Source organism: Protopterus annectens, chromosome 2.part1 (assembly GCF_019279795.1).
Source record: "Protopterus annectens isolate FY-2018-M chromosome 2.part1, PAN1.0, whole genome shotgun sequence".
In the NCBI taxonomy this organism is placed as follows: Eukaryota; Metazoa; Chordata; order Ceratodontiformes; family Protopteridae; genus Protopterus; species Protopterus annectens.
In genome coordinates, this window is record NC_056729.1 from 55,378,377 (window position 1) to 55,402,954 (window position 24,578).

The 24,578-nt window shown below is 40.7% G+C and overlaps 1 protein-coding gene across 1 annotated transcript in view; it reads left to right on the top strand.

Moving 5' to 3' along the window:
• Window positions 1-23,902, top strand: part of LOC122793966 (NTPase KAP family P-loop domain-containing protein 1-like) — a 59,688-nt gene extending 35,786 nt beyond the window's left edge. Inside the window, exon 2 of the mRNA XM_044062022.1 lies at window positions 22,520-23,902. Coding sequence (XP_043917957.1) covers window positions 22,520-22,735 — 216 coding nt within the window. The 3' untranslated portion in view covers window positions 22,736-23,902. The remainder of the gene's footprint in view (window positions 1-22,519) is intronic.
• The last annotated feature ends 676 nt before the right edge of the window (window positions 23,903-24,578 follow it).

Genomic DNA, 24,578 nt, shown 5'->3' on the forward strand with positions numbered 1-24,578 from the left:
TTACAGTGCTGCCAAAACAGAAGTCATCATTGAACATTTGCTACAGCACTATGAACAGCTGTTTGTTCAGACAGCCCATGATCAGCAGGAGAGGACTGCCCTGTGGAACGAACTTGTCCACAGGGTCATTGATGTTGGACTGCAGAACCGCAGCTATGATTAGGTCCAGCATCATTGCAGTGACCTGCTTCGCCATGTACATCAGCGCACAGTTGCTGTATAGAGGGACCACCACACAACAGGGGGGAGGAAAGCCATCCATCCACCCCTCACCTATGTGGAGAAGCTTCTCAGGAACCTTGTGGCACCTGCCTGCCTGCAGCACCCAGCAACTGGCAGGGTGCATTATGGAGGTGGGTGCCACAGACACACTGGCTGATAAGCATGCAGATAAGGCCCCAGGGCACATCAATACACCACTCTTTTGTATACATCTGCATCTGTACAGGTACATCATGCAAATCTGAGATGCCATATACATAGTCCTTTGCTGTGTAGTAGTAATAAACAGATATGCATAAGCTGTAGTATTGTGACCTCCTACTGTAGATGTAACATAATGCTGCACTCACCCTTTATGAATGCCACAGCTGTGGCCACTGACAACAACTTGCTCACACTCTTATATAGGTCCCTCCAGGATACCACCACAGCAGCAGCCTGTAGCCGGTGAGTATGGTTCATGTTCATGCATGACAATACACTGTGCATGTAATGGCTATGGGATATTTCATGCACACATCTAACACACCTGCCCATACTGCATGCTGTACACATTCACATTTTGTTGTTGTGAAATGCACTGCATCACAGTAGAGACCATGCTGGGGTATCAGAAGGGTACAACAGACATATGAAAGATAACTAACACCCTGTCATTGTGCAATGTGTCCACAGGGATGAGAAGTATGGCAGGACACGTGGCCTACAGTAGGGGCATGTGTGAAACAACACCCTCATGGCTGTATCTGCACACAATCAGGTGATGTAACTGTGGCAGACGTAACTCTGACCCCACAGCAATAGTGACAGCAGTGTGTGCACTCCAAGAGATGTGCACATGATTAGACCTTGCAACCATGCAGAGTTCTGGGACATGTGTAGGGCAACCCCCACAGCCATGGTAAGGTCTGGTGGTTGTCAGTGTAATTATCCTGTACTGGTCATACATGCATTGCTGATGCTGTGATCTATAAAGCAGACATCAGGCATTTAGAAATTATATCTGTTCACATATCATCCCAGGTATGAGGTGCTGTAACACATAGTGGCTGTGAGCATTGGAGCTGACATAACTCACACAGTACTACATATGCACCAATGGTGTGTACACCTGTCAGGTATGGTGCACAGTACAAGGCAGGGTGCAGAACAGGTCCACAGTAACACTTCGCACATGGGTGCAGTGTTAACAATGGGAAGCGCCATCACCTACCAACACAGTCCATGCATCACACACATGTATACTGTCGCTAGCATGAAGTCACTATAGTTGCACTGCATGCTGTTGAGCACCAGATGTAATGCATGCTAACAGAAGGGTAATGGGAGGACTGTGTGTGTAAAAAGGGTGTGAAACCCAACATGTAGGTGTGTGTGCGTGTGTGTGTGTGTGTGTGTCTGTAGGGAGTACATACCAGATATACACAGACTGTTGTAATTAATGGGTTGATTGTACAGCATATGTGTGGCATGGACTGAGCAAGACTGTAGTATGAGACTTCTGACATGTGTGAATGTAATGTAGCATTTAGCAGCCCCAGGGGCCCAGGTATAACATATACCATGACTACACATACAGAACTGGATGAGGATGACAGCAGTGAGGTACAACCTTTCCCACCAAAGTCAGTCAGGAGGTGATGGACAGGTCATGCATTGTGATCACATGTGTAGGCATGGAGAGGAATGATATGTTAATGGGGTAGTATTAATGAGTGTATTGCAAGTGGGGTGCCATTCAGGGGGGGAACATATGTAATGAATGTGGGACTGTCTGTAAATCCAGGAAACATGTGTGTGTGTGTGTGTGTGTGTGTGTGTGTGTGTGTGTGTGTGTGTGTGTGTGTGTGTGTGTGTGTGTGTGTGTGTGTGTGTGTGTGTGTGTGTGTGTGTGTGTGTGTGTGTGTGTGTGTGTGTGTGTGTGTGTGTGTGTGTGTGTGTGTGTGTGTGTGTGTGTGTGTGTGTGTGTGTGTGTACTGTTATGCAATGCTGTACAGGTCTTAAAGTGTATGTTTGTTTCCCCACAGGTGGCGAGGTGGGTCTGGGTCCCTCCTGCATGCAAACTGAGGTAGGTGTCCGTACAGACATTAATGATAATGATGGTACTGTTGAGGCACAGGTGGGGTTGTCAGAAGCCGAAACTGCACCATCATGTGTCATCACCCTCCTAGCCACCCCAAGCCTGCACACAATTACAGTGCCCCTACAAACCCCATCACATGTTGCCATAGCACAGGGACAGATGGCAGTTGGTGCCAGTGACCAGAAAAGTGTGGTGTCCATGCCAACTGTGTCGGGTCACAGTCAGCATAGCCAGATGTCTGGCAGGGCACCACATCGGCAGATGTAACGTGGTGCTCGTGGGAAGGCCGCTGGTCATCATGCCCCTGACAGAAGTGCCACAACTGATACCACCAGGAGCATGTTTCAGGCCGTAATGGAGGCACAGGCATGTATGGACATGTACACCAGACAGGGTCTGAGGCTGCAGAGGGCTACTTTCTCATCTGTAAGTGGCAACCTCCATGACCTTGCTATTGCCCTCCATGAACAGGCTGAGGTCATGGATAGACAATGGGGTCAGATGGTGGGCCTCCTTGACTGTGGTATGTCCGTGCATGAATGTGTGGTGGGAGTGGTGCAACAGCTGCATGGATGTAGGCCAGAAACACAAGCAGCTGGTGGTCAATGTGAACCTGCCAGGACATCAATCAGTACCAGCCCCAGCACACCACTGGGGGTGCTGTCTACACCACACCACAGCAGGCCTCATGCAAGTGGCCCTGGCCAGTCCCAGGTGGGACATAGTTCCAGCGGACACCTGTCATCATCAGGGGAGAGTAACACCTCAAGGTCTGTACCTGCACATGCCCATGGAACCCCTGGCAGGCACAGTCAGCATGTCTGTGGCTGGAGGCACTGAACTGTACACCCTGCCAGGTATGGTCTGCAGCTGTCCAACACCTGTATAGGGCAGCCACATGGCAGGACTGTATGCATGCATACCTAAACACTATGCAACCACACCTAGGGTGACCCCATACCGGCACACACCACGTCACCATGCCCCAATCAATGAATCAAACCCCTGACCCACACACATGGTAACACGTGTGGATCATCCTTTGTCCTCTGGCAAACCAGCAACACACCCTGTGCATATGATGATACCTGTGCCACATCCCTGTCATCCATAACATTGATGCAGGGACAAGCTAATATGGTTCTGATGCACACAGTGAATGTTACAGAGTGCTGCAATATACTGCAGTGTAAGATGTTGTCAGGGGTAATGTGTAATGCATACATATCAGGTAGTGTAGCCATGCAGCTATGATGCATTTCAGCTGTCAGTAACACTGATTGTTATCTCCATAATGTTATCCATTTGTGTTGTAGGTGTACATGTGTCGGCAGGAGGATGTTCTGCAGTCATATTTCACAAGGGTATGGCACTGTGGTGACACCATGGTGACTGCCCAAGGGTGAGGACCTCAGTCCCACTGTTACCACTAGGGGGCTTGTGGGCTTCTGATATCCCAACACCCCTCCCCATCAAGGTATTTACCCCCCACATGTGTCATATACCACCACTGTATGTGTCTTGTGTGTCATGTCTGTTAACCTACCAAACCTACCACCCTGAATATACCTACAACCCCCTCAACATCCCACTCCCACCTGAAAAGAAAATGAAGGACAATCTGTTCCCACAAAACAATCTCACCCCATACATGGCTGTCCATTTTGCAAGCATCCACAGAACACATGTAATCTGGTCTAACTGGCATCACAATGAATTTATGTTGTCTTCGCCCCTCATCCAGGGATTTGAGGGTCCAAATCTACCTCCAAATTCAGTGTATATGCACAGCTGTTGCTGTAGAAGAAATTGACAGCTATGGACCTTTCCTAAACCCTTCCTGCACATGCCTAGCTATTTTTCCTACTGTCTTACCCTCTTTTTGCCCCCTTTTCACCACTTTTCTATCAACCCTTTTTTCTTTTTTTTTAAAGAGGTTAGCATGAAGGTAAGCAGGAGTAGGCACTTTAAAGCAGTTGTAAGCAGGTTTGCGCGAGTATGAATGGAGCTAAGCACTGCCTACACAGGTTAAGCAATTTAGAAGCTAACTGAGTAAGTGCCTTAATCACTTTGTATGCAACAGGCCATGTTCTGGCCAGCAACAAAATAAACTGCCTCTGCAAGTCTCATACCCAGCATCCTGCACACCATACACAAAGTGATTTACCACTAAACCATGGCAGATATACATAACCCTGATGTTTTCACAAACATATCATCCAGCCCAGTCATTCAACAGTACAGGGAATGTATTACAACATATAGATGTATGTGTGTGAGTAAATATATTAATATCTAAACAGGTACAACATATATATATATATATATATATATATATATATATATATATATATATATATATATGAATATATATATATATATATATATATATATATATATATATATATGTGTACATCTACATGTGTAAATATATACAGCAGGTCATATATATGTCAGCAGATATACACATATACATATTTAGGTGTATATGGACAGACATCTGGAGATAACAATGGGGAAATAACAAAAACATATATGTCCTCATGCAATGTTAATGGGGTTGAGAAGCCCCACACAATATACGTCTGGTACGAATAGGTATACTCCCCCCAGCTAAGCACGTCCCCCCTATAATACAGTACCAAGGATTGCAGATCCCATAACCAGGACCACACACAACATGGCCATCCCTAGGATACATATACACAGACACATATATGCAGATACAGGCATATATATATATATATATATATATATATATATATATATATATATATATATACACACACACACACACACACACACACACACACACACACACACACACACACACACACACAGATATGTACAGTAAGATACATATTTAATATGTGCCCACAATATTGAGCAGCCAGTATTCCTACAGTCACCACCTTACCAACTGGAGACTGTATGAGCTACCCATATGAATTACATTCATAGCCTGCAACATATACCCACAGAGATTTCAAAGGGTATAACACCACACACAGGTGTGCATAAATTAATGTGAAAGCTATATTTGTGTACTATGGCAGTTGTATATCTCATGTCATATAGTCGTTTAGACACTGACATCCATATGAACAGTGTAATGCAACTGTGAAACAGTTATACTGAGACAGTAGTCTGGAAAGGTTGACATATGTTGCTGTCCAGGCCGAGGCCTTCAAGTAGTACAATAGTAATAACAGACTGGCCCACAGCATACCAGACAATCAGCAGTATGTAATGCAGATGTCTAGGTCAGCAGCCTCTATCTACACTCTGTACACAATCACTAGGGGGTACAGACCCCAGATGACACAATGGGATGTATCTGTTACATAACAAAGCATAACAGACAACATCACAATCAAACTGACAAACAGAACATTCCGTATGGCAGGAGGTAGTAGGCCTGCATTTATCCATGGTGGATTGTATGGTAATGTACTGCCAGATACCTTAAGGCAGCTTACCCCAGATACCCACACATGTTGTAACAAACTAAGGTTAGGCATGGTGCACCCCCCCCTACATTCACTACTACTGGGCCATATACCACGGTTACGTACACTGGCCTCTGCAGTGCATTAGGGCACACATGTATTGTGTAGGTGAAGCCCACACATATATGGCCCCAACCCCCCAGTATGTGTGGGGGACACAACAGCAGTGGAAAGATGGCAGGAAGGACAGCATGACATACACACAGCCCACTACATAATAACCCCTAACAGCATGTTACATGTGCAAAGCCTGGTATGTAGGTGGAGGACAGAGGCTAGAACACAGGCACATATGTGTAAAACTGTTGTCATACAGTAAGCAAGATATGCATATTTGTAAATATCTATATGGATATATGTATACTTATATACATATATGTTTGCATACATCCTGCACATGGTGTGGAGCCCTAATAGTCCCAACCTCTCAGTGCAAGGGGATGTCATGTATGTATTGCAGGTATATTTGTAGACTATTGCTACTGTAATAGGGATTGTCTTCACAGAAATGGTGTGTGTGTGGGAGGCCACATATACTTTTAACAACTGCACCATTGGCTACTGACAGACATTCTAAGGTCATCATAGTGCAGTACTACTGCTAGTACAGTAACGCCCCTGTGGACTACAGCTGTGATATGGCCAATATATGTGTACAGTCTTAACCACGCTGGTCAGTCCAGGGGTATACACAGAACCCCTTCATGCAATACATGTGGACCAGGCCTGTCAATGTGGATATTAACAGCCATGTAGATGGGTATAACACGTAATTATTAGTATACATTTGCTCCCATAGGTTATGGATTCATACAGCACTGTCTGTCCTGACACATAATAACCACTGGTACAGAGGTGCCATGGCCCCATACTACCCACTAGTTAGTGACATACATCTGAACAGCATCCCACCGCTTTGTCTGACATACATAACTGTCATGGTGGCTCGGCAGAAGTACATCTGGCAAGTATCTGGACATGACATCTCACTGGAAAAGTACAGTAAGCTGCTAGGCATGTAACAAAGCACAGTGAAAACTACAGGCAGACTGACTCAACACTGGGCTACATCTCCCATGTGGGAATATATATGTACCTGCATAGACAGCAGGCTCTACAGGCATGTCACATCACAGAGTAACAGACACCTGTGTGAAAGTGCATAACCACAACCAATGTGAACACAGCCACTGCCACATATGGTAAGCTAGCATACTATTACAGTATATGGACTATCTGATCTACACCATCCTCATATGAGCCACACAATAACCCTACATATACCTGGCCACTAGACAGTGTGGTCCAATGCCTGTCTGTGGTATGGGACATGTGTGTGTTCACCCCTACAAACAAATAAGCTGGTAGGGTGACATACAGTGGAGCAGCATGTAACTTCAGACAGAACAGGACCAAGAACAATGACATCTACCACAGTCTCCACACAGGCCTAGGTACATATTCACTCTATACACACACTGTCGACAATTACCAGACTTACACTTACCTCAGTACTGTACACACAACCACAGAATGCCCAGGCTATGTCCTCAAATATAACCCCTACTATACATAACATGTGTAGCAGTCTGATATCTCACTGGCTTGTTATTAGATATGCTGTCACTGAATATGGTGTACAGAACATATGCACCCCCTACTGCATGACATATGTACAAAGGTTGACAGAGTTGTTGCTGGAGGCACAAACACAGGGCCAATATTGACATGTCACTGTGATGCCCTCATACATTTACTGTCGTAACAGGGTTTGTTGCACCATATGTCCTATGAGGGATATGAAGTCAGTAACTCTCGGCTGTCACCATCTACTGACTGCAATCCTCACACTACCTTCTGCAGTTGAGAGATAGGTGCTCTGTGGGTAACACAAGGAACACAAGGCACCACACACTCCCAGTCTACAGATGACCCTACAGATGGGGATTCCCCATAAACATAGCACTGACATGACAAGTATTAAAACATGTAGGACAGCCATATCCACACACACCCTGTTAAACCAATATTACCCAACTACAGTATTGCAGCACTTACAGTCTGTAGTCAAGACAGGCACATCCCCCTCCTGTGTGTTGGCCTGTTTCCACAGTGTATGTTGTCAGAGGTATGTCCCCAATCCATCTGTGATGCTATTTCCCAAACAACAGATCTAGTTCCTGCTCACAGTGAATGAAATGGCCCAACACCAACATGATGCTGCTAGAAATTGGGGTGGTTTCCATGCAATTGTCTATGGGAATGTTACCACAGCTGTTCCACATGCAATGAAGTAGAGGAGGGTTGTAATTCATGCAAAGGCCATCAGCTGATTATGAGCATCACTGACAATACACATATTGCTGCCTAAGCAAAGCAGGTGTAAGTCTCCACATCCACCAGAAAGGGTGTGAGAGAAGCAGACAGAGGCAAAGATAAGTCAGGGTGGGTTGGGTGAGTAAAAGATAAGCATGTTTGTGTCACACAGCTACCATTCCAGAGTATTGATCCCCTGACTGACTATGTACTGATGTCACATCTGTCATCCCTGCATGGTGGATATTGTGATATATACTAGGGGCACCATATAAGAGATTTGCAAAACCCACTCAACATTGAGTTCAGTTGTTACAAACTCACAACCACCTCCACATAGGACACAAATGACAAATATCAAGACACACACTCACACACACACACGCACATGCACACACACACATACACACACACACACACTCACACACACACACGCACATGCACACACACACATACACACCTGTCACATCTGGGATTAGACCTCTACCTAACTAGTTATTACACTACAACACTACACCATTATAGAACGCGCCACAGAGATTACTGGAGTACTCTTTCTCCAAAGGTTTATTTCACAGTGAGTGACATCAGCAGGAGTGCCAAAGTAGGGCAAATATGTTGTAGTGAGTGTGACTAGCCAAACCTGCATTGCTCCCTACACAGGCATAGGAACAGACACAAAAGCATCCACAACTACCATGTGTGAGAATAGAACTCCTACCAGAGTTTTATATCATACTGCAGCGTTACACTGTTATAGCACACACCACAAAGATTGCTGTAGTACTCTTTCCCCAAAGGTGTACTTCACAGTGAGTGACATCAGCAGGATTGCCAAAGTAGAGCATTTGAATTGTATTGAATGTGACTAACCTATATTGCCCTAAGTAGTCTGTATGCATTAACCACTGTTCTGGCCAGAACAAAAATAACCTGCTTTTGCAGGTCATGAACCCAGGACACCATACACTACAGTCACAGTAGCTAACCACTAAGCCATCACACCCATACACAAGACTGAGGTTTCACCAAAGTGATCCCACCATAGGCTAATCAAACCAAACATGTGAAAGGAATGCATATACAGTTGTCCGTAAAATACCTCTCCAAAGCCAACGTCATGCTACTCAAGGCAGAAGTGACAATGTGTGTGACACCCATGGAGTCAGGAGCTGACAGTTCAACTGATGAATCATGCACTAAGGCACTGTATGAGCACATCCACTTGTGCATGATTCCTGACATCCCACATACAGCCATGATGCTCTCCTCCCAAATAAGCAAGACAGTCTGGAGGTCTCCTGCCATAAACAGAGTATACAACAGAAAGTAGGGTCTGTTGAAGGAAAACAGATAATCCAAGGATGCAAACAACTCCATTACCAGCCCCAGTAGGAAGTTGAGATCCCTCATGGAATCCTCCAAAGCTGGTTATGTAACTAAAATTGCCAGAGATTCCACAGACAACCACATGGCATTCTATAGTTATGTCCAGAATCTAACTGGCAATGCTCAAAAGTGCTCTGGGCTAAAATAAAATGGCATTACATACACTGCTTCCATGGAATTTGCCAATATCCTGGCAGATTGATTTAGTGCCACATTCAACCCCTTCTCACCTCCAAAAGGACCCATGTTAATACAAAATGAGTTCCAATGCCCAGTAATCATGGCCACACAGGTAGAAACCACACTATCCACAGCTAAGAATACAGCATCCATGGGACCAGATGACATCCTGGGCTGTGTAGTACATGAACTACAAACTGAAATGGCAATTCACCTAACTGTCATGTGTAATCATAGCTTCAGATCAAGCCTGGTACCCACTGAGTGGTGCACAGCTGCAGTTATCCCACTACACAAGGGGGGACCCACATTGGATCCCAAGAACTTCTGTCACATCTGTCTGACGAGCTTGATCTGCATGGCCATGGAATGCATTATCATGGAATATTTGAATGAAGACATTGGCAACCCACAAACACTGGACCCCAGACATACTGGGCTCATGGAGGGCCAGTCTTCTCTCCTGAACCTGATTGACTGCATTGACTCAGTCTTCATAGCTGTTGAAGAGGGTAAGGTGGTCCACAAAGTCTATGTGGACCTCACCAAGCCCTTCAACATCATCCCTCAGTATGGAAACATAGATTAACATACTAATCTGGCCATACATCCCTATGCAACTCAATGGCTTGCCACATGGTTTACTGACAGAACCCAAACTGTAGTTGTAACTGACTCCAAATCCAGCTCCAGACAGGTGACAAGTGGAGTACCTCAGGGTTCAGTCCTGCGACCATTGTTGTTTGGCATCTACATCTCTGAAGTGCAGGCCAATAGTATGGCACTCTGGGTCACAAAGGTAACAGATGACATCAAAATGCGACTCATTATGAGCCTGACTGTACTGCATGATATGTTACTGATACCAGCCTGACATCATACAGGTGGCATGGAGTACTGTTAACATCTTATGCCCTTGTTGTGTAAGGTCCTGGTTATGGGATCTGCAACAGTTGGTAGTGTATTGCAGAGCAGACGTGTTTGGCTGTGGGGGGGGATTCCTATTCATGCATGATGTATGTTGTTCGTGCCTGTCAATCCCCTTAATAGTGCATGTGGACATATATGTTTCTGCTATGTTCCCACTTTATCTACAGATGTATGTATATATATATATATATATATATATATATATATATATATATATATATATATATATATATATATATATCAGCAAGCAGGAAATGGCAACAGTCAGCAACACAGCTTTCATATATAATGGGCTAAATCCCAACGTATCATTTCAACCAAAAAAGCATCACAATCCAGATGTATGAGAAACTCCATTTAATAAAAAGAATAAAAACCGGTAAGCGCTTTCACCACACAAAATATGGCTTCCTCAGACCGTCATAAACATACATTGCTCTCATAAAACATATATTTATAGAATAAAACTTAATTAAAAGATTTCAAACTTACCAATCCCATTGCAATACTTTGAACAGAATACCAAACCCACTAGTACATGATGACATCACTAACATGCCACTACTTAAAGCAACATACAAATCGTGGGTAGAAAATGCAACAAAAACATTAACATAGGGATATAGTAACAGGCATCCACTAACTCTCTATCTGGGGAGATGCCTCTTATTAAGGACAGGCTTAATGGACACTATACTGTTCAATCTGGAGCCTCTATCAGCTTCCATTCTAAGTATCCACTTAAGTTCGGCCTCTTCAATTACATTCTCTACATCACCCATTCACACCCCCACATCCTTAACCTCTTGTACTCTAAACTTAAATTCATATATCCTCTGACTCTCAGTCACATACTTAGCCAAAGCATTAGAGGTACTATGCACCCATATACTATATTGATGTTCCCTCATACGATCTCTAAGCATACAATTTGTCTTCCCCACATAAAACTTCTCACAACAATCACAATGCATTAAATAGACCAGATGCTTAGTGTTGCAACTCGCCCTCACCTTGAACTTAAGAACCTTATTGGTATCTGGATGTACAAAACTATCACAAGAGTCCACCCACTTACAAACACTACATGAACCACAGGGAAAGGTGGCATACTCACCCCGACCCTCACCAAATGTTCTATCAGGATAACATAACATCGTCTTCAATGAACTACAATTTCTATACCCAAACCTAGGTATTTCACCCACCACCTTACTGATGTCATCCGTCAGTAGAATCGACCAGTTTTCCTGAAACACCCTCCTTATCATATAAACATCACTGGTGTATTCCATACGGACCTTGACCACATCATCATAACTACGTCTCCTCTCCATCACCTCCAATACCCCACCATCAACTGATGCTGAAAAGTAGGGTCTAGCCCATCCTGCTCTTAATCCATCAACCTCAGTTAATATAGGATCAACCTCACCATCCTTATATCCTCTCATACAGAGGTCCTGTCTAAGCTTGTTTCGTGCTCCATAATACTCATCATCCATATTGTAGAGCCGGGACACCCTCATACCCTGTCCCTTAACAATGCTATCAAATATCTTCCTAGGGTGCATACTATTATGATGAAGTAATGAGTTCCTAGAACACTTTTTCTTATAGAGGGAAGTAGTTAAACTAGTATCTGGCATTTTATTAACCATAACATCCAAAATATCTATCGAGGTTTTCGCCCATTTACATGTAATCCTCAAAAAAGTGATCATCTGATGTAATACATCGACAAACCTCTCCAGATCTTCCACTGTTCCTCCCCAAACCATAAAGGCATCATTTACAAAACGATGACAGAATAACACATTTCTAACATACAGTTCTAAGCCAAAAACCTCCTCTATCTCCCATTGTGCTAATACAGAGTTAGCAAAACTGTTAGCACAGCAGGTGCCCATCGCTACTCCATGTATTTGTCTATAATAGCTGTTATTAAACACAAACACATTGTTCTCAAGGATAGTGTCCATAATCTCACAGACTAAGCCAATAAGCCTCTGATCATAATCACTTTGTTGGCTTAGATATCTACGTAGATATTCAATGCTTTTTGAGTTAGGGATCACAGTCAAAAGGGATACCACATCAAGGGTGACCAACAGATATTCCCTGGACCCCTCAAAACCCTCTGCAAACATATAAAACTCCTGCAAGAACTGTTTTGTGTCCCTAAGCACCACCCTGGATCTATCCAACACTGGTCTCACATGCTTCTCAACAAAAATGGAGAAGGGCTCAGTTGCCCATCCCCTACCCGCTGCAGTGGGTCTAAATGGAGGTATACGTGCATCCTTATGTATCTTGGGCATCACTTGAAACAGTGGTATCACCGGAGACTCCACTGTGAGGAAAATCATAAGTTCGAAAGTAATGGAATATCTAGTAAATAAATCGGAACTTAATCGGTCTCAAAAGACCTTATATATACCTATAATCTATGCTCTCATAAACCCCCTATCATGGAGCATATCATTCAGCGAACTGAAATAAAAGTCCCTATCTATCACAACAATCATTCCCCCTTGTCAGCTGGATGTATTAGTATGGCTGTATCATTTCTCAATACTTCTAGTGCCCTCTCCCCATCTTTATTCAAATTATAACACTTTTTTTACTTTACTCAAATCATTAAACATATCATGCAAATCTCTCTCACAGACTTTACCAAAGGCTTCAACAATTGGGTGATTCATGGGCACAAAATTACTCAATTTATATATATATATATATATATATATATATATATATATATATATATATATATATATATGGCTGTATATATGTACACATTTGGATATAGGCATATATATCTATAGAAGTAGGTATTTGCATATGTACATGTTTATATATATATATATATATATATATATATATATATATATATATATATATATATATATATATATATATATATATTTATATATATATATATATATATATATATATATATATATATATATATATATATATATATATATATATCTATATATATATATATATATATATATATATATATTAATATGTTGTATCCATTTAGACATTAATATATTTTCACACACACACATACATGTTGGAATACATTCTCTACTGTTCAGTGACTAGGCTGAATGATATGCATGTGAATACAGCAGGGTTATGTGTATCTGAGTTGGCTTAGAGGTAAATCACTTTGGCTATGGTGTACATGGTCCTGGGTTTGAGCCTAGCAGAGGTTGTTTATTTTGTTGCTAGGCAGTACAAAGGCCGATGGATATAGAGTAATTAAGGCACGTTAAATCAGTTGTAAGCAAGTTTGCACGGAAGTAAGTAGTGCTAACCTCTGGTTACGTTTTCATACACTCAGTTAGCTTCTAAATTGCTTAACCTATGTAGGCAATGCTTAGCTCCATGCAAACCCATGAAAATCTGCTTACAACTGCTTTAAAGTGCCTTAATCACTCTGTATCAAACAGGCTGTGTTCTGGCCAGCAACAAAATAAACAGCTCTTGCAAGGCTCACACCAAGGACCCTGCACACCCTAGACAAAGTAATATACCACTAAGCCATGACAGATACACAGCAATTCAATGTTGTCAGAAACATATCATCCAGTCTTGTCATGCAACAGCACAGAGAATGTATACCAACACCTAGATGTCTGTGTGTGTAACTATATTAAAATCCGAACAGATAACAACATATCTATATATATATATATATATATATATATATATACACACACACACACACACACACACACACACACACACACACACACACACACACACACACACACACATTTTGTTCTTCTAACTCTATATACATATATATCATTATATATGCACATATATACATGCATATGCCTAATTTGACGCATATATGTGTCTACCCCTATATGTCTACATATACACAGCACATTACATATGTGTATGCAGATATATCTATGTAGGTATATACGGACATAGTTATATATGTGTTAGCAGATATATATATCTATATAGGTATATATGGCCATACATATGCAGATAGCAATGGCATATTAACAAATACATATATGTCCACATGCACCGTTAATGGGGTTGAGAGTCCACACACACTATATGAGTTATACAAATAGGCATCCCCCCACACCCAACCACATGCGCCCTGCAATACACTACCAAGTACAGTCTTCCTCCCACAGGACATGTAATATGTGGAAGCCATCAACATCCCCAGGTTAAAGATACACAGACACAGATATGCATACACACACACACACACACACACACACACACACACACACACACACACACACACACACACACACACACACACACACACACACACACACACACACACACACACACACACACACACACACACACATATATATATATATATATATAGTCATGTGACTACACATACACATGCAGATATATGTATAGACATGTGACTACACATACACATACACATACAGATATATGTATAGACATGTGACTACACATACACATACACATACAGATATATGTACAGTAAGATACATATGTAGGAGGTGCACACGATATGGAAGAGCCACTATGCCTACAGTTAACACCTGAACAACTGGACACTGTATGGGCCACCAATACAAATGTCAAGCGTTGCCTGCAACATATACCCATAGAAAGGTCATAGGAAAGACACCACACACAGGTTTGCAGAAATGGGAATCCATTAATTGTGTACTATAACAGTTCTATATGCTATGTCATATAGTTGTTCAGATACTGAAAACCATATAAACAGAGTACTGCAACTGTGAAACAGTTACACTAATACAGTAGTCTGGAAAGGTTCACAACTGTTGCTGTCCAGGCCAAGCCCTTCAAATTGTACAATAGTGGAGACAGACTGTGCCACAGGATACCAAACAATCAACAGTATGTACTGCAGTTGTGTAGTTCAGCAGCCTCTATCCACTTTCTGTACAAACTTAGTAGGAGGTAAAGACATATTGTGGTCAAATGGGTTGTAACTGGTACATAACAAGGCATACCTGACACACACTGACAAACAGAACAGTCTAAATGGCAGGGGGCAGTAAGCTTGCAGTAGCCCAAGTAATGTAAGTTATGTCAGTATAACTGAAGTATACAGTAGTGTACATCCAGCTACCTTGTGGCAGCTCACCCTTGATGCCCCCACATTTTGTAACAGCCTAGGTCATTTATGGTGCTCCCCACCAAGACTCAATAATACAGGCCCATATACCACTGTTACATACACTGGCATCTGGAGTGCATAAGGGCACACATATATTGTGTGGGTGATGCCCACACATATATGTCCCCAGTCCCACTGTATATGTGGGGGATATGTGGGGGATACAACAGCAGTGGACTAATGGCAGCAATGGCAGTGTAATATACTCACAGCCCACTACAGAACAACCCCCAACAGTATGACATAGGTGCAAAAGCTTGGTATGTGGATGGAGGACAGAGGTTGGAACACAGGCACATATGTGGAACACTGTTGCCATACATCAAGCAAGGTGTTGGTGTTACAAGATAGTCTGCAACATACCCTTAGTCAGGGAATTGAGGTTAAAAACAGAAATGGATGTAGCCATGTACTGATAGCATGCAACACAAATACTGCCAGTGTAATATTTGACACAGGACCTGTGTGGTGGTAGGGAAACACATGATAGGCATACCTCTGTCTAGCAAGAGGATAGGCCCACAATAGTGAGCTATGCAGACAGACTGCATTCCAAGGTACACTAGTATGTACACACACACACCCTGTAACACCAGTACTATGCACAGCATTACACAACACTACTCACAGTCTGTCTGTAGTTCCTGATCCTCCTACAGATATGTGGCCACTCTGAGTATGCAGGTTCTCCTGTGAGAGGTATTGCTACCTGCTGTCTATAACACTGATGCCCACACACAAGAAGGATGTCCATCACACAGGAAATGTAAAGGGACCATGCCCACATACTGTTAGGATATATAGTGGGTGGTTGCCATGACAGTGGTAATTGAAAGTAGTACGCATGTGTAATCATATATATATATGGCTATCTGGATAAGTATATGTACATATATTTCCACCATATGTCCTGGACATGGGGTGTAGCCCTACCCCTAGCCCCTATAGTCCCACAGTCATAGTTCAAGGGGATGTCAGGTATGTATAGCAGGTATAGTACTAGACTATTGACACTGTCATTGGGATTGTCTTCACAGACATGGTGTGTGTGGAAGGTGACATCTGCTTATAACAGGTGTGCCATTGGCTACTGACAGACATCCTAAGGAAATCATTGTAAAGTACCGCCGCTAACATGTTTTTCTCCTGTGGAGTGCAGCAGAGATATTGGCCAATATATGTGGAATTCTGGACACACCCTGTACAGTCCAGAGGTATACACATAATCCCTTAGCGCACAACATGTGTACCAGGCCTGACAGTATGGAGGTAGACAGCCATGTAGATGGGTATAACACATAACGACTGGTATACATTTGCCACCATCAGTTTTGGATTCGCACACTCCTGTCTGGCCTGACACATAATGACTGCTGGTACAAAGGTGACATGGCCACATATTACCCACTAGATATTGACATACATCTGTACAGCATCTCACTGCTCTGTCTGACATACATTACTCTTATGGGAGGCCTGGCATCAGTATATCTGGCAAGTACCTGCACATGACATCTCAATGGGTAAGTATACTAAGCTGCTAGGCATGTAACAATGCACTGTGCAGGCTACAGGCAGACTGGCTCAACACTGGCCTACATCCCGTATGGGGAATGCACATGTACCTGCACATATAGCAGGCTCAATGACCATGTCACAGCTCAGGGTGAGATACACCTGTGTGACAGTGCATAACCACAACCAATGTGAACACAGCCACAGCCACATATGGTAAGCTTGCATAATATTACAGTATATGGACTATCTGTTCTACACCATCCTCATAAGTGCCACTCACAGAATGACCCTACATATAATGGGCTGCTACACAGTTTGGATTGATGGCTGTCCATGGTATGGGACATGTGTGTGTATGACCCTACAAACATGCATGGCAAAATGGTGCCATGCTGTGGGGCAGCATGTAACATCAGATAGAAGGGGAGCTAGAACAATGACATCTTCCACAATCTGTACATAGGCTAAAGTAAATATTAAAAATTCCACAGATTGCTGTAAAGAGATAACCAGTGCGAGTTTTCAAATCAAATTTAATACAACACTACTGACCCAATAGAATTTTACGCAATAGAGAACAATCAATAGTCACTATAACCTTTCTGATATCTAATACTGCTGATGACTGTCTATATTTAAATAGTGTAGCTAAAAAATGGAGCCACATCCCACTGTCACTGGAATCCATTCCGAATATAAACTCTTTTAAAACACAACTAAAACCTTATCTTTCAAATCAATGGATCTGCTCCTATGTATTTGCAGGATAAAGGCCACTGCTGTCTTCAGCTTGCTGTATCATTAAACCATTTAACTTCAGTCAGAATCCTATGCCTAACAACCAGTCTTCACATACGTGAACAGTTTTACTAGGCTCTCCCAGCCATTTACATGGTTCTGTGACACTGCTTACCACCCACTTCTATATTTTTAGTATAAGCCTTATGATAGCCTTATAAAGTTGTCTCTGAACATGCTTAATACCCCACTTCTTAGCTACAATATTAGTATTTTCTGCCCTTCTTATTCCTTCCTTTACTTATAATTCTTTGAATTTCTAATCACTAATCACAAGTTCTATTACCTATTTGATAAACCAACCAATACACCCCATTCAAATTTTTAGTGTTCTACTAAATACATAAGTATCTTTTATACTGTAATAGTTTTCTTTATTTCATATGAGTGTAATCTAATTACCAAATATATACATAATGCGTATCACAAAATGTCCTTTTAAAGTGTTTGTAATATTTTGGATCTTTTCTCCATGGGCCACCACTGAAAGTTGTTTGTTTTTCTTTTTTGGTATGCAGTCTATGGTCCATGTTCTCTTATCTGGAGGATAGCAAAGCTGATATAGAAAATGGTTCTTCCACATAATTTGTTATCCCCTAGGCACCACCTAGAATTTATGCTTAACATAATTGCATTTCTTTTTAAGTGCATTCTGTAAGAGGCTCTCTCACATTCAACTGGGAAGGCTGAGTTTGAACCCTGGCCTTCAACCCTTGAGGTGGAAGCACCCAACCTGTGTTTATGAGATGGAGGGGCATAACACAGACATGAGAACATGTAAACTCCATATAGTCACATCGCCACAGTAGTCAGGAAATCCTTCTACGTGGCACACCTCATCACAAAAACTTTCTCATCCAGGAAAAAAGAGGTAATTGTTCCCCTCTACTCATCACTCATTAGATCCAATGCCCTTTTTGGTATGTACCTCACAAGACAACTACAACAACTGGAAAGGCCTCAAAAATACCTCAGAAAGAGGGTTACCAGCCTCAAACAGATGCCCTACGCAGACCGTCTTAAAAAACTCAAGCTTCACTCTGTCGCATATTGCCTACTCAGAGGCGATCTCTGTCTAACATACAAAGCTATGTCAAACTCAGAGCTGTTGGACATGCTCCACTTAAAGAAATCCCAATCCCTCCAAGCTACAGGCTCTAGGGACCTAAACCTTGTCACCACAATAAACAGAACATGCTGCAGGGATAGATTCCTGTCCCAGAGACTTCCCATACTCTGGAACAAACTACCTATCTATATCAAACAAAGCTCCTCATTAACACTCTTCAAGAAAAATCTTGATGATTGGATTGGAGATAGAAAATTCACCCCAGGGATCACTTCTGTGTCTCTGCTTGACAATGGCACAGGAAAATAATTTTCTTGTGTGGCAAAAGCCAGGGTACCATTTGGCTAGGCTTATATAGGCCCTAGGGCCAATAGCCTAGTACCTACCTATGAACCTATGAACCTATGGTCAAGATTTACGTGTGAGTGATTTAAGAGTGTGAGACAAAGATCTTAACCATTATGCCACCATATCTTATATAATATTTAATATACATAACATAAAATGATCTGTACTCATTTTAGCAGACCTATCTACAATCATAGTACATATTATAAATGTTTGTTTGTATCTTTCGGCTTTTCCCAGTTAGGGGTCGCCACAGCGAAACTCTGGTCCGCTAATGATTGGCAGTTGATTTTTACGTACTGGCTTGCCAGGCCTAACGCACAACCTTCAACAAAGGTACGTCCATTCACGCACATCTCCATGCAGAAGACGCTCTAGCTGAGAATCGAACCGGACAGCGTCTTACTGCGAGGCACATACATATAAATATAGTATTAAATATCAACATGCTTTGTGTTCACTTAGCATACATTTCTACAATAAAATAAAGTACTGTAAAAAAACTTAATCTGCAGTTACATGCAAGAAAAATTATATGTATATTTTATATATATATATATATATATATATATATATATATATATATATATATATATATATAAAGAGAGAGAGAGATATTAAACTTGAAAAAAATCAGTTGATTATCTCTCTCAATTTTTTTATTAACATTTTGGGGTGAATTTTTTTATCAATTTATCGGAAAGACAACAAAGGTGCTGTTTACTAGGGTCTAGTGCCTTGGGCTAGAATTCCAATGGCATAAGCACTACTTTTTCACTATTTGAATTGATTTGTTATAGGTATCTGACTGCACTAAAACCTGATCAGAAAATGAAGATCACATAAATGTGTTTTTAGTCTCCTACAGGAAACCATCACTCGGCAAGACATCTTGTAAGAACTATTTACAGTATCTAATTAAACATTTAGACTGCAGTAATATGATTTTTAGTGAAGAGCTGGATTACCCAAAGATAAATTGGGGTAATTATGCCAGAACTCCAGGCTTCTGATTATGAATTTTTGGATATCATTCTAGGTCATGGTTTGTCACAGTTAATAAGAACACCAACCAGCAGCAGCAATATTTTGGACATGCTTTTCACTAATTGCCCTGAAAAGTTAATTATGTTGAAATACATATGCCTCTTAGAACATCAGATCATAACTTATTGATTTTGTAGTTAATTATACAAATATGAAGTCATCTATGTCTTATAAAATGTATAATTTCAGTCTAATGAACTATGATGAGATTATTAGTAATTTGACTGTGTATGACCAAACTATTTGTAATGACCATGCAAGCATGCTGGAAATCATGACTGTGAAAAAAAGGAATGGCTTTGAAGCAGAGTGCATGGTAAAGTGATTTCAGAGCCTTTTGCAAAATATTGGTTATGTTTCATGCATCTATAAATCAGAAAATCTTACCTTTATCTGGCAGTTGGTCCAGAGGATTAAGGCTGTGAGTTGTAGTTCCTGTAGTTAAGGGTTTAATATTCTCAGCCCTCATTTGCTTACTGTGTGACTGTGAGAAAGTGACTCCATCAGATAATGTTCCTGGATTGCCCCTGAAAAAGACTCTGGGCCTGCCTAGTTAACAAATGGGTATTGGTATTAATCTATGAAATATAAACATCCAGATCTTTACTGTGTGCTACTCAGAATTATTCACACCAGAAGCAGATCAGAAAATCCACATCATATAAACATACCAGAGCTTATTTTAATATCAAAGATATACAACTTAATTTTGAAGATGTCGCAAAGTATGGACTGTATGATGACTGAGCTGAAATGTACAGTGAAGGCACCAAGCACTATTAAACCCTTTCTGGTAGTTATGTTTTCAGATAACAGTATTGTTGTATAATGAATCTACAGTAAAAATAAAGAAAGTAGCATTCATGATGGTGCTTTAGAAAGGTTTTCTGTGTTTTTGTGTGTGTGTGTGTGTGTGTGTGTGTGTGTGTGTGTGTGTGTGTGTGTGTGTGTGTGTGTGTGTGTGTGTGTGTGTGTGTGTTCTGCCTGTATCTGGGTGTGTACATGCCCCTGGATTCAGTACTGTCAATATATACTCATTTTTTAAGAGTGTTATATCTTTATTAGCATATCTATAGAATACTGAGAGACCAATGGAGTTTATTTTTTCTTTATATGCCACCATTCTAATAAAATGTAATACATGTTTCTGTTTTGGAAAACAAAGAGCTTATAAGGCTTTTTAGCAAAGACACTTAAATGTAGATGACCTTATCTGAAATGAAGAAATAAAGTCTGCCACAACTGATTCTGTGCTCCCTGATACAATCATGTGTCTCATCTTCAGTAATCTGAATCACTTATGTTCTGTTTATGGGTTATATGGCTTGCAGCAATATTTCAGTACTATAAGACTGATTATTCTTAAATAGTCTTTTAAAATTTTGTTCAGTCTATTTTTATTATACTGCCTCGTCTGTCTTTCAAATAAAACTAACATTTCTTTTTGTTTATGTCTGTCCTGAATCTCACAGACACAGTGTGAGTTGTCTATTGGTGATGCACTGTTCCAAAACTTAATATAACATGAAAAAGTAAATCTGATCATTTTTGTTTGGAGGCAATTACCAGTTTCATTTGGAGCCATTTTGAGTCTATGAAATTAAGGGCACTTCCACTGCCAGATACTCAGTCTGAGGAACAGATGTTTGCTGACTAACCCTTACACACCGAAGAAGAAAAATATATCCTTGAAGAAGTAACTGTGTGAAAAATACATGTATATCCACAGTGCAATATCACAGGTGCTGGTTTTCTTTGCATGTGACTCTTGCTGACCATCCTTTACTTTGCACATGCTCCTTTTGCCCCATTAAAAGTACCCACATTTCAGTGTTGGCCTACATGTTTGATTTTCATTTTTATATCTCTACAGACATCAAGTTGTGAATGTTTCATTATAATAATTATGAATAATTTGATGTGGTTTCTTTTAGATGGGTGAACTGGATGGATTCAGTGACAAGCACCTGGGAATATATCAGAAAAAGATATTAGAGCACAACTTAAATGGAAAGGCCTTGGTGTATACTCATGACATGGATATAAAAGAAGCTCTTGAAATGACTCTGGGAGACTGGACCACATTCAGAATATATTTTCCTGCAGTAGAAGCTCTTCCCAGTATCAATGAAAATAGTAGAAAGCATTAAAAAAATGTCTGAGGCTCTCAACATTCAGAAGATGAAGAGGAGCAGGTATGCACCTCATGCAGGCAGCATTGTTTGGGACCAAAAGAGAAATCCACACCTCAGTAACACACCTGGAGATCAGCAGTAACCTACCTGGTGCTTCTTCCTTACATCGCATTAAATTAAATTCAACATAAAAGATTAATTTGCAAATTAAAATGGTTATTCAAAAGTGAAGTAATCACCCAAAAGCAGTAAATACTATGGAAATTCTTTCTGATCTAACTAAATTCTAAACTCTGCATACAATTTGTTAAAAATTGTGTGGGATAGATTATGCTACAATTCCTAGTTGGTTTTAATTTAGTGACAATTAGACATGATATAAAAATTATTTTGCATGTTGTTAATTTTCCTAGAAAAGTAGCATGCCTTTGCTAACTCACAAATGTATTAGCATCTGATCAATGATAATTCCTATGTACTCACTGACTGTATAATATATCAATGATAATTCCTATGTACTCACTGACTGTATAATATATCAATAATAATTCCTATGTACTCACTGACTGTATAATATATCAATGATAATTCCTATGTACTCACTGACTGTATAATATATCACTGCTAATTCCTATGTACTCACTGACTGCATAATATATCACTGCTAATTCCTATATACTGACTGACTGTGTAATATATCAATGATACTTCCTATGTACTCACTGACTGTATAATATATATTATGTCTCATTCATTTTCTGCTGATTGACGTATGCATTGATCTGTCTATGTTTAATCTGTCTATGTTTACTCCATGTACTTCTTTAAAAATTCTGTAGAACATTTTATTTTTGAACAGTTGCATACATAGTGATCTCATATAAGGATACTGCTTCTCATTTTTATTATCCATGCCTCTCAAATTTTATTAATAAATGACTAGTTTTCATTCTATAAAGTAATGTATTGGGAAATGGTAGAGGTAGATCCCATCTGAAGGCACACCATGACTCATGTTAACCAATAAGCTTACCCCATGCAGAAAATAAATCAAACTGAGACTTCAAAATATATCAAAGATCCTAGAAGGGTTCATCTTCTGAAGTTATTTGACCCAACAATGTGTGTTAAATGCTTATAGTTACTGCTTCTTTCTTGAAAGCTATATGTGCAGATCGAGCACAAAAAAAAAAACAGTTAAGGACTACTTGAGATTTTCCAGCCACCTAGGTCTTAATGTTTCATTAGATGAATGCTTAAATAAAGCCTAGGCATCTGTTTTAATGAGCTGATCCCACATAAGGCATGTCATCTTAATACACCATTCCTGCTCTCAGATCTCTAGATTTCTCTACAAAAGGAAAGAGATCAATACACATATATTGTCAAAGAGCACCTACTGCAGTGACACAACTATGCAGACTAGATACAAAGGTATGCAATATACAAGTAATACATACCCAGTCTCCATCCTTTGATGTGCTCATTTCCATGGATTGAACCATATGGATTGAGATGCAACCATCCCACACACTACTCATTGTCATAATGTTTGTTAAGCTTAGAAAACTATTAGTAACTTCCATGGCTCTTGACCTTTCCAGGTAATTAATGCAGTCACACAGAATACTTCTTTTAGAATAAGCAGTGATCATTGTCAATCTGTCAATGAACACTTTATCTAATTCAGTCCTTTGCCCTTATGTCATGAAATCTAGCTTGAACTCAGTACATTACATGGGTGTCTGCATAATAATTCTGAAATACCAATGTTTGGTAGCCATGAAATGGTGCACAGTACTGAGCTGTTTTCGTACTTCTTGATGGCACTGGTTTGGAATTTGAAGGAGTGATTTTT